At 40.6% G+C, this 14,824-nt stretch overlaps 1 protein-coding gene and 1 long non-coding RNA gene across 5 annotated transcripts in view; one reads left to right on the top strand and one right to left on the bottom strand.

The window, feature by feature from the left end:
* The window catches only part of LOC130151608 (uncharacterized), a 199,392-nt gene extending 198,545 nt beyond the window's left edge, over positions 1 to 847 (bottom strand). Inside the window, exon 1 of the long non-coding RNA XR_008822641.1 lies at positions 632 to 847. This is a non-coding gene — a long non-coding RNA (uncharacterized LOC130151608). The remainder of the gene's footprint in view (positions 1 to 631) is intronic.
* Positions 848 to 1,082: 235 nt separating this feature from the next.
* Positions 1,083 to 11,614, top strand: ETAA1 (ETAA1 activator of ATR kinase). 4 transcript variants are annotated; one of them, XM_056343896.1, is made up of 7 exons: positions 1,083 to 1,356; positions 2,291 to 2,428; positions 2,693 to 2,769; positions 4,309 to 4,427; positions 4,752 to 6,880; positions 8,807 to 8,971; positions 11,096 to 11,614. In XM_056343896.1, exons 1-6 carry the CDS (start codon positions 1,155 to 1,157, stop codon positions 8,920 to 8,922), a joined length of 2,781 nt encoding a protein of 926 aa, XP_056199871.1. In that variant the 5' UTR covers positions 1,083 to 1,154; the 3' UTR covers positions 8,923 to 8,971; positions 11,096 to 11,614. The 4 variants fall into 4 exon arrangements, with proteins under 4 accessions (XP_056199871.1, XP_056199873.1, XP_056199872.1 ...); XM_056343898.1 differs by lacking the exon at positions 11,096 to 11,614 and having other exon boundaries at positions 4,752 to 6,549; positions 6,769 to 6,880; positions 8,807 to 10,089; XM_056343897.1 differs by lacking the exons at positions 1,083 to 1,356; positions 11,096 to 11,614 and adding an exon at positions 1,655 to 1,946 and having other exon boundaries at positions 8,807 to 10,089.
* Positions 11,615 to 14,824: the final 3,210 nt, after the last annotated feature.

The following is a 14,824-nucleotide window of genomic DNA, read 5'->3' as shown; positions in this document are numbered from 1 at the left end:
GGATTTTGGAGCCTAATTCTTGACCCATTTTTTCAGTCTTGTCTCTGATTTCTATTTGATAGCTATGACATAAACTGGTTGATTATTCAAATAGTACAACATTCCATCATTACCTGTGATACTTTAACCATGTATCTAACACAATGTCTCTGTTTTATACATAGTATTTAATTTTGTCCTTGCTAAAAAGTCTTCTACTGGCTTTAATTACACTCATGAGAATGGAGAATTGAAAAAACATATTGTTTGCCCGAGGCCTCGGGTGGAAAGAAAAGGTTTCATGGCTCGGGGAATCACTCTTTGGTGACTTTAAAATTTCTCATACTCCTGATCCAAGACCGATATCCACCACTTACATCTTATAAATGAAGTGTGATCCCAAAGTGCTCCAGATCGATTACATGAAAACCAGGCAGGCAACATATAAGTACTTCACTCCCTGACCTATGTAAGTAGTTCAGTGCTTGACCCTAAATGCTTAGTAAATACATTTATACATTTAAATTTAGTGGCTCAGGGAGGAAATATCCACCTTATGATGTAATACATACATGTGTTTGCATTTATAGTGTTTTAAATAATGATGTAATATCACAGTCCCTCAGGAACCTGATGTTAATTTCTTACCTACCAAATCTGGCTTCTGTAAGTCTCTCTTTGCCAGCCCCAATTCGCATGCTGGGCTGAAACAAGTCTATGCCTGTCAGGGTTTGTTCTCCCTTTGAGGACGCTCACGGCACACACGGCTCTTCTGGGCCCGGGTAGGAACCAGCGGCACATCCAGGGTGCGAAGGCGCCTCGGAGGCACACGCCGGCGCCGCCTCGGGATGCTGAGGGCCGCGGCCCGCCCAGCGCCCCCCGCCGCGGCAGCCTTCGCGTTCTGCCCCTGCGCGGCGGGGCCGGACGGCGCGCGCACAGGCTGAAGGCGGGAAGGCGCCTCACGGCCGCGGGGGCGGGGCCAGGCCCGAGGGGGCGGGGCCAGGCCCGCGCGGCGCTAGCTCCCCGCCGGCGGCAGTTCCCTGCTGCGCCCGTCCCCCCGCGCCCGCCGCGCCCGGCCCAATGGCGGCCCGAGGCCGGCGCCACGGCGGCCAATCGGCGGCGGCGCGGCGGGCTCCCCGGCAAAATGGCGGCGCCGGGGTGGAAGCGGCGGCGCCATGCCCGGTAGCCGGCGGAGGGGGCTCTGCCTCAGGCCCGCTGCCCTGAGGAAGGGGAACGGCGGCAGCGAGGAGCAACTCACTCGGCGGCAGCGGCCGGCGGAGCCCCCCGCGGAGGAGGAGGAGGCGGCGGCCGGCGGCGCGGAAGGCGCCGGGGGCCGAGGCCTACCCGCCGGGGAGGCGGCGGTGCGCGGCGCTGCAGGTACGGCGGGAGCGGCCCCGGGGGGGGTCTGCCCTGCCCGCCGCCCCGGAGCCGCGGGGTCCGCGGCCTGCCCGCGAGGAGGGGGCCGGTGCGGTGCGATCCTCCGGCCGCTCTCCCCCGCCCCGCGTGGGAAGGGCCCGTGTCACGGAGTGGCGAGAGCAGCCTCCCGCGGCAGAGCCCCAGACGCGACCGACGACGCCAAAAGCTGCTCCAGGAGAGGATCGCGCCTGGCCGTGCTAAGCCTTTAAGTGCAAAGCATCTCCTGAGATGCTTCTCACGCAGTAATTGCATCTTTTAAAGTTATATCTGTGGGCTTCCACAGCTGCAGCGTCATTTCTGAAGGGCAGGGGTGACTAGCTGAGCTCCATGTAGTGCGCTCGGCTCATTTACTGGGCTGAGACAACTGCAGGCTGGTTTTGTGTAGTTATATTCCTGCTTTTAACAGGCCTAGCCAAAAAAGGCCCAGTGGAGGAAATATAGGCAAAGGTGTGATGCCAAACAGTTTGCGGGCCTGTTAAAATTGTGACCCAGATCAGAGGCTGGGTGAAAGATGCAGAGCAAGCAAGAATGCAAAATCTTCTCTCGTTTAGGTATACATAGTTTTTCTTAACATAAGCTGAAGTCAGTACTCCCTCAAGTATTAGGATTGACAGTTCTCACCCTTAGCATCAGATGCTGAGCATACAGCTGTTAGTATCGTGTGATGCTCCGTTATCTCCGTGGCGATGTAACTGACAAAGATAAGAGTCATATTCTGCATTAAATGTGTACTTGCGCAATATTCCTGTTGTAGGTAAAGGAATGATGAGCGTGAATTGGTTTATATTCTTACAAGTTGAATCAGTGTCTTTTTAGGCCTTGTCCCGTTCTATGTTCTAAGTAATTTGGGCTTTTATTTTGTTTTTTAACAAGGATCATCCTTCTGTTTACACAGAGTCATGTTTACATAAAACACCTAAGAGATCGTTGAGTAGGAAATCCCGTATACCTACGTTCAGCTCTCCTGTTAATGACACCGATATACAGCAAGAAATCTTTTGGGATCCTCATTCTCCAATTGCACACAGACTAGGTAATATTAACAAAATCCAGACCTCAGGGTGCCTATTTGAGGCGTGCATTCCCAATGCATGCACTAAATGTTACCAAATTTCTTGAAAGAAGGTCCCTCTCAGTTATCATGGTTAGGTTGTTCGGGTTTATTTTTATTAAAAACCTGTAAATTCTTCAATATAGTACTGAACCAAACTGATTTTAACACATACACTTGAATTATTTGAGATATACTGCACTTTATAAATTGAACTTTAAGAAGGTTTTTTGTTTGTTTTCATAGGCAATGGAAAAACCAAACAGTCTACCAGTAGATGCGCAGTAGAAATTTCAGAAATTGTTAATCGTATTGCTCCTCAGGTAATTGTTACTTTCTAAAACAATGCTCAGCTTGTTTGATTACTAAACAGAACAATGCTACAGCCTTAGTGAAGGCTCAGTTCTAGTCACAGTAGTCTCATGTTAAGAATTGGGTGTGTAGAAAAGTAGTAACGTTCATAAAACTGGACTGAATTGCTCTTAGGAGTCACAGATGCCGTAAAAAAGGACATATTAAGAAAGTGGACTTGCAGCAGCTCCATTTTAGTAAGTTTTACTTTTAGAATGCAAGTTAGTCCCTTATCATAGAAATACTGTTGTGTTTGTTTATCCTTAATCACTCATCTGTTAAAAAGGAAGAGTTTCTTCACATACTGCATTTACTTGGTTTTAAGCCTTTTCAATGGTCTTGAATGACTGCTGAAGTACAAGAACAAGACTCAAATAAGAGAGACTCCACAATAACATAAACATAGTAACTTTGCTCCCTTACTCTAAATAATTTGCCTTTTTACCGTAAGATCTATGTTCTTGGTATCTCCTTTTGCTGTGAACCTGATGTCCACAGCCTGGGAAGTGAAAATAAGAGTGTTGGCTTATTGTTTGCTTTTTATTAAGTGCAAGAAGAGAACATGTCATTCCTAAAACAGTTCTGCAGAATTCAGCTTGCAAAATATAGCATTTATAATGTATTCACTATTTGGCATATCTGTGAGAAATTATACTTGAAGAATTGGAAAATCGTTAATAAGGGATGCCACTTCGTTCTTTTTAAATAATTATAGCTCTGTCATCAATGTAAATAATACCAGGACTTGCAAATACCTGTTGCTCATGTTCTTTTTTCTTAAAAGCATAATAATTTTAATAAAAATAACAAAGAGAAAGAAAATGTGTCCAAAACTACCCAGTAATTAGTGAAGTTCAAATTACTTTTGCTGTCTTACATGCAGTGATTTCCCATGTCCCATGGCTCTGGCTATCTGTATAATATACCACTACTGTGTTGTATCTCTTAGTTTTCAGAATTCCAAGCCAAGCCTGAACTTTGAAACAACTTCATTTAGTTTCTAAACTTCACTTATTTCTGTTTAAAGGCTCTTTATATAAATGAGTCGTAAATGGAAGAAGTCAGGATTTTTTGCTGGAAGCATACAGAACGATTTCTTTCGAAGTCTCTGATTTGTTAATGCTGCTTTAAGTGGATAAAGACAGTGTATCTCAACTAGCTCCTTAGTAGTGTACTAAAGTAAATTAGATTGCATCTTGTAACATGAATATTGCAGATTATGTGTAAAGCTAAAAAGTAAATAAGAGTATTAGATTTGAGCACCAAAGTAAAATTCAGTTATTTTAATTGAAGTTCCTGTTTTAAATTGATACAATTAAAGTGATACAACCATTGGTATGCAATATCACAGTAATCTCACTTAGCTTGTATTGGTTTGGCTCCTGTCTGTGGCTTTCAGCAGATTTGATCCAGTTTAATTTGTTTAGCAACTTTAACTAATGCAAGGTGTGAGTCTAGTCCAATCTTTATCCAAAATCGAATTGCTAAGCATTACAAATCTAATCATTCAGGATGAAAAAGCAGCCTGTAACGAAGACTCCCTTTTAGGGACGTGGATTGGTGAGGATGCTATTCCCTGTACACCTGGAGTAGTAAAAGTGCGAGCTAGGACAAAGTTAAGTTGTACAAGGTAAGTTACGGTTTTGTCTTGCCCATCACAGCCGGGCTTTCGTGAAAAAGGGTATGTGGTGTTCCTTTATGTATAGTGAACCGTGTAATTGTACATGAGCATACAGAATGCTTTTAACTTTATTCTTGTTATCTCTTCTTAATGGGGTGTTTCTTGGGAATTATCAGAAAGATTGCCTGCTGACTGCGTGCTGAAAGCGGTGGGATTCAGTCACGTTCTCTGTTAAAGTAGAGAATGGAGAACTGGTATAGCCATATTACTGAGCTTGGCTCCACTTCCTCAGTAGGTCTGATTTTCTTTTCCATATTTATTTTTTAAATCTAGAGATCTTAAAATAAAAAATCCTGAAGAGGAGCTCATGAAATTGGCTAAGGAATTTGATAAAAATCTAGTAGAGCTAGATGCTGTTCAGGAACAAGAGAAGCTTGGTCATGACCTCGAGACCACCTCAGAGTCTTTAAATAATTCTAAAGATGAAGTAAATATGAAGAACCTGAAATCACTTCTTGGTGAAGTATCTGAAAGAGATCCTGATCTGTCCCTGAAACCAGTTGGACAGAGCACTGGCATCCCTGCTGCAGAGCCCTGTCAATCTGGCAGTCAAAAACCTGCAGACCTTGAGGCTGAAATAGCCCTTCATGCTCTTTTTGACTCCTCTACCCAGATGTGTAGTGGACAGTTGAGCCAAGGACTATCAGGTACTTCTTTAAATAACAGCTTCCATGAAAACAAAAGCATCTTGGAGGAGGTGTACCTTCCTGAGCAAAATAAACACATGCAACAAGGTAACTCAGAGGCATATCGAAAAGATACTCCGTGTCCCCTAGGAAGCGTGAACCAGGTTATTCCAAAACCTAATATGCACACATTGATAAAAAAAAATCCTTCTTTGAAGACGCCGTTGGTGGTCTCCAATAAGCTTGCTGGAATAGTTAATGATGACTTTGATGACTGGGATACAGATTTGTTGGCAGATGATTCTTTTGTGATGCAAATAACCCAAAACCCTGAGTTGATAACTACTGAAGAAGCACTACCAGTTCCTACAAATCCATCTGTGCATGGTTGCAGTGACGCTAGCAGAACAAAGGAAAGAAGTAGTTGCGATTCAGTAACCTGTTTGGGGAATGTACAGAAATCTAACAGTTTGCAGTTTTCACCTCTGAAACGTTCTAGTAAAAACACACAAAATGTTGTAAAATCTCTTTCTTTACAGAAGCCATATAAGTCAGAAAAGTCAAAGACAGAGACCATAGCCTTTCATGGCAAATGTGACGTTAGGCCAGATAAAATAAATTCTGTTTGGAAAAGTGCCCAAAACAGTGATTTGAATTATATTCCTGTTTCAACACAATCAGAAGTGAAGAGTGGAAACGAAACTATTCAGCCTAAAAGTGACCCCCTTCCTCTTCTTCCTTCAAGATCTAATCCTCATAGACAATGGACTGAAAAGCCTGGGAACAACACACACGTTTTCTGTCAATCATCCAGTGTTTCTACCAATACAAAACCTAATGCTCTAACTAAAGTGGTTAACCAAGCTAATACAGGTCACTTAAATGAAGTTGAAATACCAAAGAAACGTCCTCTGTCATTTGATGACTGGAATGAAGCAAAGTTCTCTGATGAGATACTAGATATGTTTTGTGAATCCGATAGTCTTTGGGATGCAAACTGTGAGGATGATGAACTGTTGTATCAGGTGTGTGATGACATAGAAAAGCAGACTCAGAGCCAGGATGTTAAACAAGGAAACGAAAGAGCTAAAACTATGCAAGCAGCCAGCATTAATTCCAGATCAAATGCTGATAATGGGTTCGCAGCATCTAAACAAGGACTACCTGATCTTCGCTTGGCACAGAAAACAAATGCAAAACAGGAAGCTTTCTCACTGAACAGTTCCTGTAGGAATTCATCAAAAGTTACACATGGGCTGGCCACAACAGGTCACGTAGTGAACTGTAAAAACATCTCAAGCCCTGTGATCTTGGGTACTTCTATGGATTGTAAATCCACACTGTCTAAAAACTGTCATCAAGCTGCTTCTGAATATACTGCAAAGCCTGTTTCGGGAAAATGGTACAGGTCAAGTTCTATGCCAGCAGGAGAGACTGGTTCTGAAGTAAGTCCTGTTAATGCAGTAAACACTTCTAGTAACAAAATATTGGACACCCCAGATCTTTTGCATAATATGGGAAAGATTCCAAATCACAGTTCTGGTAACAAAACATCACATATGCCTTCAAAGTTTAAGTTCCGAAAGACTAACAGTTCTCAGGGTGCTCTTTGTGTAAGGTCTGAAAATCCAGGGAGTCATTCTGGCATTGGAGTTACTCTGCAGGGTTTGGAAGGAAGCAAGAATCAGGTGAATGTGACTTTGCACAGCAAGCTTGACAATAAGAAAACACCTTTCAAGAGGCACGTTTCAGAGTCTTCGGCACTGCCCACATCAGGTATTTGTCTTTACTGTATCACTGTTAGACTATTCTTGTTTGTTTTCCTCCTGTAATCAGAATGTCAGAGAAACGTATACTGTATTGCAGCTTACGATAGGCTTCAATATTCATCCATTCAGTTTAGGCGTTAATGAATGTTCTAACAAGAATTTTGAGGGCTTTTTCCAAAATAAAATTGTCCTGATGCATGTCTTGAATATCTGTATTTAAGGATTTCTGTTTCCCATTTCCATTCCACTTCTCTGAATACTTCACGCTCTTTCCATAGATACTCAGAATCACTAGGATCAAGTACAGGCTGGTGGCAGCACTCAGCATACCATATTTTTAAATTATTAGTTAAAAATACTACTATTTTGATACGTAGTAAATGTTGTGGTGTGATTCTGTGCTTGTAATTTACAGTTCCTTTTGAACAACATTAAAAATTACTTACCTCAGCCACAATTCATAAAACACCAGTTAAAATGGTGGGGCAAGGAAAGAAAGCAGCAGGTGATACAGAATGCAAATTTCTTTTCATTTCATTACTGTACACCTGGAAATTGGAGCCTCAAGTCATTCAGCACTTCCAAAACCTCAGCCTCTATTGTTGTTTGCTTTGTGGCTGAAATCATCAGTGAAATAATTATTGTGTTGTCAGTCTAAAAATTAACATGTCCTTTCATCTAGAGGGGAGGTCGGTCACTTTTCCATCATTACATGACAGTCTGCAATATTCCATGCGCTAGTTACTTGCTAGGGAAATGCAGAACCAGTCAAGTGCCAGTCTTGTTTTTACTTGATCTCATGGCTTGGTGAAGTTAATCAATATTGATTTTGATAAAACATGCCTTTAGAGTGTACTGTATCAATTTGAATTTGCAGGAAGCACTGTTAAAAAATCAGAAAAAATATTTCTGCAAACTATCGGGCAGCATTATGTGAAGAATCAGTATTTTTTCTGTTTCTTCCTCAGCAAAGAAGCAGATAAATGGGAAGTAGCAACTTTGGATGTTAAGGGGGCAGGGAGGGGAGAGATAACTAGTCATTCTGTGGAATTTTCTAGAGAATAAAGGAATGAAAAAGAATAGCACTGACTTCCTTTACAGATAAACAACAGCTATCCCCACCTTAACTTGTTGGTGAAAGGACATTGCTGTAACAAAAAGATGGACATTAAGTGATCCTTTTAAAAACATACCTGATTTTTCATGGACACCTCTTTGTTGTTTTTTTTTAAAAGAAGCAAGTCAACCTTTGATTTATCCAGTTTGAAAGACTACTTATTAAAAATACATTAATTGGAAATTGGTGTATAAAACCAGTAAAATTCTTGACATGTGCAGGGAGTATCCCTGTTGGTTCCAGTGAGGTCAGGATTTTATTGCATGGGAATTTATAGTTCTGTAACACGACATATAAAATACTACGCTTAGCTATCATGTTCTTGTCTCCTTTGCCAATTTTTATTGCTACTTTTGACCTTTTTTCAACCTTTCTGGTTTTATTTGTGTGACACCTGTACTGTGTCTGACCCCTGTGTCTATACCATCTCCATGCCCATATCTCTGCCTAACTCACTAAATTGTAGAGCCCTTTTCACTCTGATAGCCTTAATTTTCTTAACCCGTTGCCATCTCCTAGGTTGACTCCTGATGTCACAAGGTTCACTTGAAGGGCAGCCAAGTGAAATTTCCTTGAAGCAAATGTCTGCATCCCAGTATTTTCATTGGGAGGTAGTAATCAGTAGCACTACAAAGGTCATGCATCTTATCCCCCTTCCTGCCTTGGGGACAGGATAGATGAGCCATTTTTAACTTGAGTGCCTGATATGTCAGAATAGTGTGCTCTTGCCATAGATCTTCAAACATTGAAAACAGATAAGTTAAAATACATATTGAACAAACCTGAAGGCTCTTAATACATGTTTTTTATTTACAGTGTCTGTGGTGGAACAAAAAAATAGAAAATGTTCTCAAGAAGAGATTGAAAGAAAAAAACAAGAAGCTCTTGCACGAAGAAAATCCAGAATGCAGGCGTTCTTTAAAGATGCATGAATTTGGTGTTTGTTTTGTCTATGGAGGAAGTTTTGCGGAGAGAAATACGGTAAAATGCTGGAAGACACTTTTTAAACTGTTCACAGCTACTGAGGGCAAGCTTTTTCTATTTCTCAATTTTAAAAGAAAAAGATCTTGATCTGAACTGTAACTAATACCCTGGTGGTACTTAGTCTCAATTAAAAACTACCAATTGTAAACATGCAGTTTCAAACTACCTTCAGCACAATGAGGATTGTATTAAGTTTATATACTGTTATGTGATGAAATTGTATAGTCTGAAAATCATCAAAACATGAAAGCGTTTGTGTACACACATAAGTAGAAGATGTCAAAACCAGATTGTATATGTTTTGGCTGTATTTCTCTTATTGAAAGTATTTTAATTAGTAAGACTCAAGTACACACAGATTAAGAAATACTAATGTTTGCTCTCAGGTAGAAGAAAGTTTTTGAGTTTTGGTTTAAAGAAAGTACAATCTAGAAAACATCCAACATCAGAAAACTAATGAAAATGAACAGGCTTTGGAAAGCATGCTCAGTTTGTCTCTGTTACATTATAATATAAAAGTTTCACAAGGTGAAAAAGCATCCTGGAAAGGACATTTTGTCTTTTTTTTTATTATATTAGTTCCCTTCATGAAGAGTTGCAGATATCCTAGCTCACAAAATTGGATCACGTTTTGCTAAACATGCATTAACCAAGCTAATTAGAAAAGGTAGCCTATGTCATTTTACCAAACCATGAGCAATATATAATATACCAGGTGAAATCTCAACAGCTATGAATCAGTTTAGCCTTAGCATACAGCCCTTATGGGTTGTACATATTTATCAAACTAAAGGCTGTTAAAACATAAAAATGCAATGTCATGTCAGCTTAACAGGAGCTGATAGAATTTTTTATGTGATAGATGGGTGCAGAGCTCAAACTGCAAAAACTGCCTGTGGGTAAGCTGCAAGATATTTTTCAACTGAGAAATGCTTATATGTAAACATGTGACACTGAAAAGTGGCCGCAATTTTTCTTTGTAAACAAGTAACTTCAAACTGTACCAAAGGTTAGAGGAAGCTTTTGGTATCTGTAGTATGTGCCGGTTTTGTAACTCCTAAAAATGTAAGTATTGTATATTTGTAAATCATCATTAAACTTTTTTTACATTTTTCGAGTCTGTTCTGGAAAATGTTAATACTACAGAAACTGGTAAAAGGGAGTGAAATGGGAATTCTGTATGGACTTTACCTGACTGTCCATTCTTGGTAATTCACCCAGTTATTCCATGCCTCAGTTTTATACCTACAGTAGTGACAAAGTGCTTTCTTTGATCCATTTAAATGAGAAGTCCTTGGTGGAGGAACTGGCTCTACATACAACCATCTGCAGTGGAATCCTGAAATACTTAACTTTGCTGGTTTCCAAGCTAGTGAATTTGCTTGGTGCTCGTTAGTGGATTAGGAAATCAAATCCCCAAGTCCACCAGAGACTCTGCTGGTGGCCAGTAGGTGTAACTGTTACTTACAGTCTGTGGCTGCAGCTCCCTGTCCTTCAGCCCTTGGGTGATAAATGATGAGTTGGATCAGCTTACTGATCTGACTGAAAATTAACACAGGAAAAAAAATGTTTTCAGCTTTTTAATGAACTTCACCATAATAACATCCTTAACAGATAATATAACATGAAATAGCAAGACTCTTGTGTTAAACAGATTCTGCTGGTAACGTTCAGTTCATTAAGCAGAAGATTTGCATGTCTGTATGACAAAGAAATGTAAACCTCAAACAGTGGCAGCTGTGAAAATTTTATTTATCGTGAGACTGTGGTTTGATCTGTGGGATATGCGTGTCTGTGGTGTTCTAGGAGAATCTAAACTATCAGGTAACTTGCCAGATGCACTATTAGCCAAGAAAGTGGCAATGAAAAAGGGTGTCTACTATCAGTATTAAATATGAGAGTTATAAAACTGGCTTTTAAGGTACTGATACACAAGAATGTCAAATCTTATCGAGAAAGATACAAATTAGGCTTTTGCTAGGACAGTGTTCAGCTTATCAGCCTTTCCCTACCCGGATATTTCTCTAGAAATAATGCTGTAAAGTAACCAGGATATTTTAAAATTTTTTTTCAAGGATAATATGGTTAATTATACTTCTGATATACTTCTGATTTTCTCAGCACCAAGGACAGAAGGACCCTGGAGCTGCCCACCTGAAATGCCACCACTGGTCTTCGCATGGCAGCAGCGTGAGAATGTACTGGCTCATCCTTTAACAGGAGCATCTAACCCATCCTCTTGTCTCCTGAGCTGTAACATAAGAGCTCCGTGTGTGACAAGGGGAATTTGGATGCCCTGAGGGGTGTGGAAAAGACCCTTTGCAAACTTTACAATTGGAGGAAGACCCAAACTACTTCTTGACCAGTTACTGTCACTTACTCATCCAAGTACTTACATTGCGCTGCTTAACCATATTTAAAGAATCTGTTTGCTGATCAGTGAGAAACACATCAATATTGACCATTTACGGCAAATGCATCCATTGCCCTACTCTATTAAACTAATCATAGCGGAAGGGCTTTGGGGGTTGATTTTTTTTTCATAAATACTTATTTTTAGCACTGATACTATGCTTCAAGGCCTGTAATTTATTTTTTCTTAAACATTACTTTCCAAATAAAAATCACAAGTCCTCGGGATCGTGGTTTCTTAACTGATGTTGAGACAAACTACTACGATTTCTTTGGTCACATCCTGACTATCCTCAACTGCCCCGCCATACCATCTCTCAGTTAAGAAATTGAAGAGTTACTTCTGTTTGTGACTTGATGCTATCAGAGAAATAATTTCTTACATTCAAATTAAAACACTCCTATACCATTTTTATTAGGGAAATTTGAAAAAAGTGAAAAGCTTAGAGAAATATTTCAACCCCATACAGATGTATTGGTGGAGTCCATGCAGGGAGAAGATTCATTTGGGCTTAGAAATGGTTAAAAAGAAGAACAACCACTACAGTATCAAAAATAAAATTCCACAAGGTAGGAATTCTTGTCTTTAAATATATATAAATACATATACACTTATAATGGTAGATCAGGAACATCCAAAAGATTTAGAAGAAATCTAGTGAAAAATAATTTCTCTCTTAAAAAAGAGTACAAACCACAGAGCTTTTTTCTTGCAAGTGCCTGTGCTCTTGAGTGCCAGTCTTGGTCTTAGCCTCTTTCTCCGATGTAGTAGGAGAGATGTCTCATCTCATCAGTAGGCAGCGTACTGCCGTGGACAGGTGCAGACATGAGGAGTTTAACCTTTAATTCTCAAACCTCTAGCTGTTAAAGCCAGCAGTGCAGCAGGGGTGTAGCTGGAGATGGCTGTGAGGGCCGTGGGCCAGGCATGCAGCCTGGCGGTGTCCCAGGGCAGTCGGTGGCACAGGGAGGGCAGGGAGGGCACTAGGGGCCTGAACTGCGTTTCAGCTGCGTGTAGCTCTGCGTCAGCAAACACCGAACAGCATCTCAGGGATGCGGCACTGGGCCGTGCACAGCCTGCCAGCAGCTTCGCAGAGCAGATGAGAAGCGCAGAAGCTGCAGCTCTGTTCCTTGCTCTCACGTTACGGTAGTTACGTTATGTTCCCACTCCTCACCATGAGGAAGGATGCTGAGTAGCAGCCTCACAACCCCATAGATTTTGCAGGGGATGCTCAGCCTCCCTCATGCTTCCTGCTAAGCTCTTGGTGACCCACTGATACTGCATGCGCCTCAATCATGCAGTCTTTTGTCTGACTACCTGCAGTTGACAACAGATCTTCATCAGGAAAGTATCTACATAATTTTAATTAATTAATAGACATGTACACATAAGAAGTTTGGTATTTCAATAGCTGACATTTCACTATGAAGCCACATCTTCCTCCAGGCAAAAAAGACCTCCTATACAAATAGTAACAACAATCTTAAATACCTTCTAAATTAAATTATGACTGCCATGTTTCATTATAAATTAATTTATGACTGTTTGCTCAAGCACTCATCTTCGTTTCATTCAGAGCACGGTAATTTTTTACATAAGCAAAGCAATCAGTGGCTTAAGTTTAAATGCAAGTGGAATTCCTGTATGTCCCCATAGCTGAGTGTAATTTTTATTCCACAGATACTGACGCATTTCACAATGAGTGATGTTACTCGCTAAAATCCATGGATTTTATTTTTCAAGTAAAACCTGTGGTGGATTTTTTTTTTCTTTTAGGAAAGGCAAGTATGATCAGGTGATGGATGCATTCTTCACTATTGTCCTTATCTGTATCTAAAATTATGTGTTGTGGCATATACATCCATACATCCATAACCTTCCAGTTCATGCTGGTGAGGGATCATGTTTAAAGCATTTGAGAAATTTAGGAATATTGGGGTTTTATTGTGTTAGTTGTATCAGGTTTTCAGAGGCCAGCATCCAGCAGTTCTTCACATTTTGGCCTATAAGGCACAATTAATCTTGGGGCTGCAGTTCAGAAATAGCAACGTAATCTTATACTATGTGTACCACTTATTACATCTAGACCTTTTTTCCCAGAGGAATAACATAGATGAATTCCTTGATTATATCTTTTTAAACCTAAAAAGAGCTACAATTTGTCAGGAAAGAATAGCTGGAAGCAACAGATAGTGACCTAAATAGTAGAATTCCAAAGATAAAATAGAAGAAAATGAACACAAATGCTTCATTGTCTGAGAGCTGTATTGTCTGCAACACACTCCAGTGAATCCAGTGTTTGTGGAAGAGGCCAAGGCAGATACAATCTGTGGAGCTAAAAATGACAGCCTGAGTAAGTAGCCATCAGAGATGAAGCTAGGAAGGCTCTGGCAATTGTGCTGTAAATCGTAACTGCAATATTTGTTCAAAGCTCCGGTTACTACGCATACTGGCGGTTTTGTCAGAATAGTCAGAAAAGTCCTGCCTCATAAAACACTTAAGGATATCTAATGTACTGCTCTTGTGGAACTAAATATAAATTTCTGTGACTATTGTCTGGGTGTAATGTCAGTATGGTAGCTGGCAAACCATTACGGGCCTGATTCTACTCCTGCAGCAATTTCCTTAAAGCGCTGGAGGTAATGGAGTGACTCAGGCGAACGAAGAATCAAGCCCGTGCATTTCATTATTGTAAGTATTTCTTGGCTTTAACACATAAATCTCGTAAAACAGCATGGCATTTATCAGAAATTGTTATTGTTTATGCGCATTTTCCAAGTTTTGGGGGGAAAAAGGCTGCATCTATGCATACCTTTTAAAAGCTGCAGTTAACAGCTTTCACCTCAAACTATGTAGTGAACAGTGGTGAGAAGAGGGCTACAGGATTTACAGAATTATTTTTTAATGAGGTTGTCTGCACTTTGCAGCTTGTCCTTACCAAAGGAAAAACTTGATTCAGGTTTTAACCCTGGAAAATTAGGACCCATGTAGACATGGGAATGAAGCTTTCCATGCGGTGCCACACTCTCCATGAACAGAAAACGTCCAAATAAAATATTATATTCTAACAGAGCAGAGCAATTTAGGGTTTGGGGTTTGGGTTGGTTTGGGGTTTTTTTTGCTGAGCAGGATGGGATTTATTGCACACCTAAAGCTGAGCATATGTTGGGCAGCGTTTTGCAGAACCATGGCTGTAGGGCCAAGTGTCTAAGGCTACTTAAGCACCTGGGGAAGTTACTCATGGGGAGTCATGTTGGAGATTCACAGTGGTATGAAAAGAGTTCAATGAATAGTTGTTTTATAATATCCCATTGGATACTTAGCTGCAGCTTTGGATGTTAGAGGCCTACAGAAAGCTGAATCTCAATGACAAAAAAAATGGACATAATGAGAAAAAGAAAAAGGTGCTGTCTAAGGCTTGCGTAACAGTTTGGAAACAT

The sequence above is a fragment of the Falco biarmicus genome, chromosome 6 (genome assembly GCF_023638135.1).
Source record: "Falco biarmicus isolate bFalBia1 chromosome 6, bFalBia1.pri, whole genome shotgun sequence".
In the NCBI taxonomy this organism is placed as follows: Eukaryota; Metazoa; Chordata; class Aves; order Falconiformes; family Falconidae; genus Falco; species Falco biarmicus.
The sequence above is the reverse complement of the archived record's forward strand: the minus strand, read 5'-3'. Positions and strand labels throughout refer to the sequence as shown.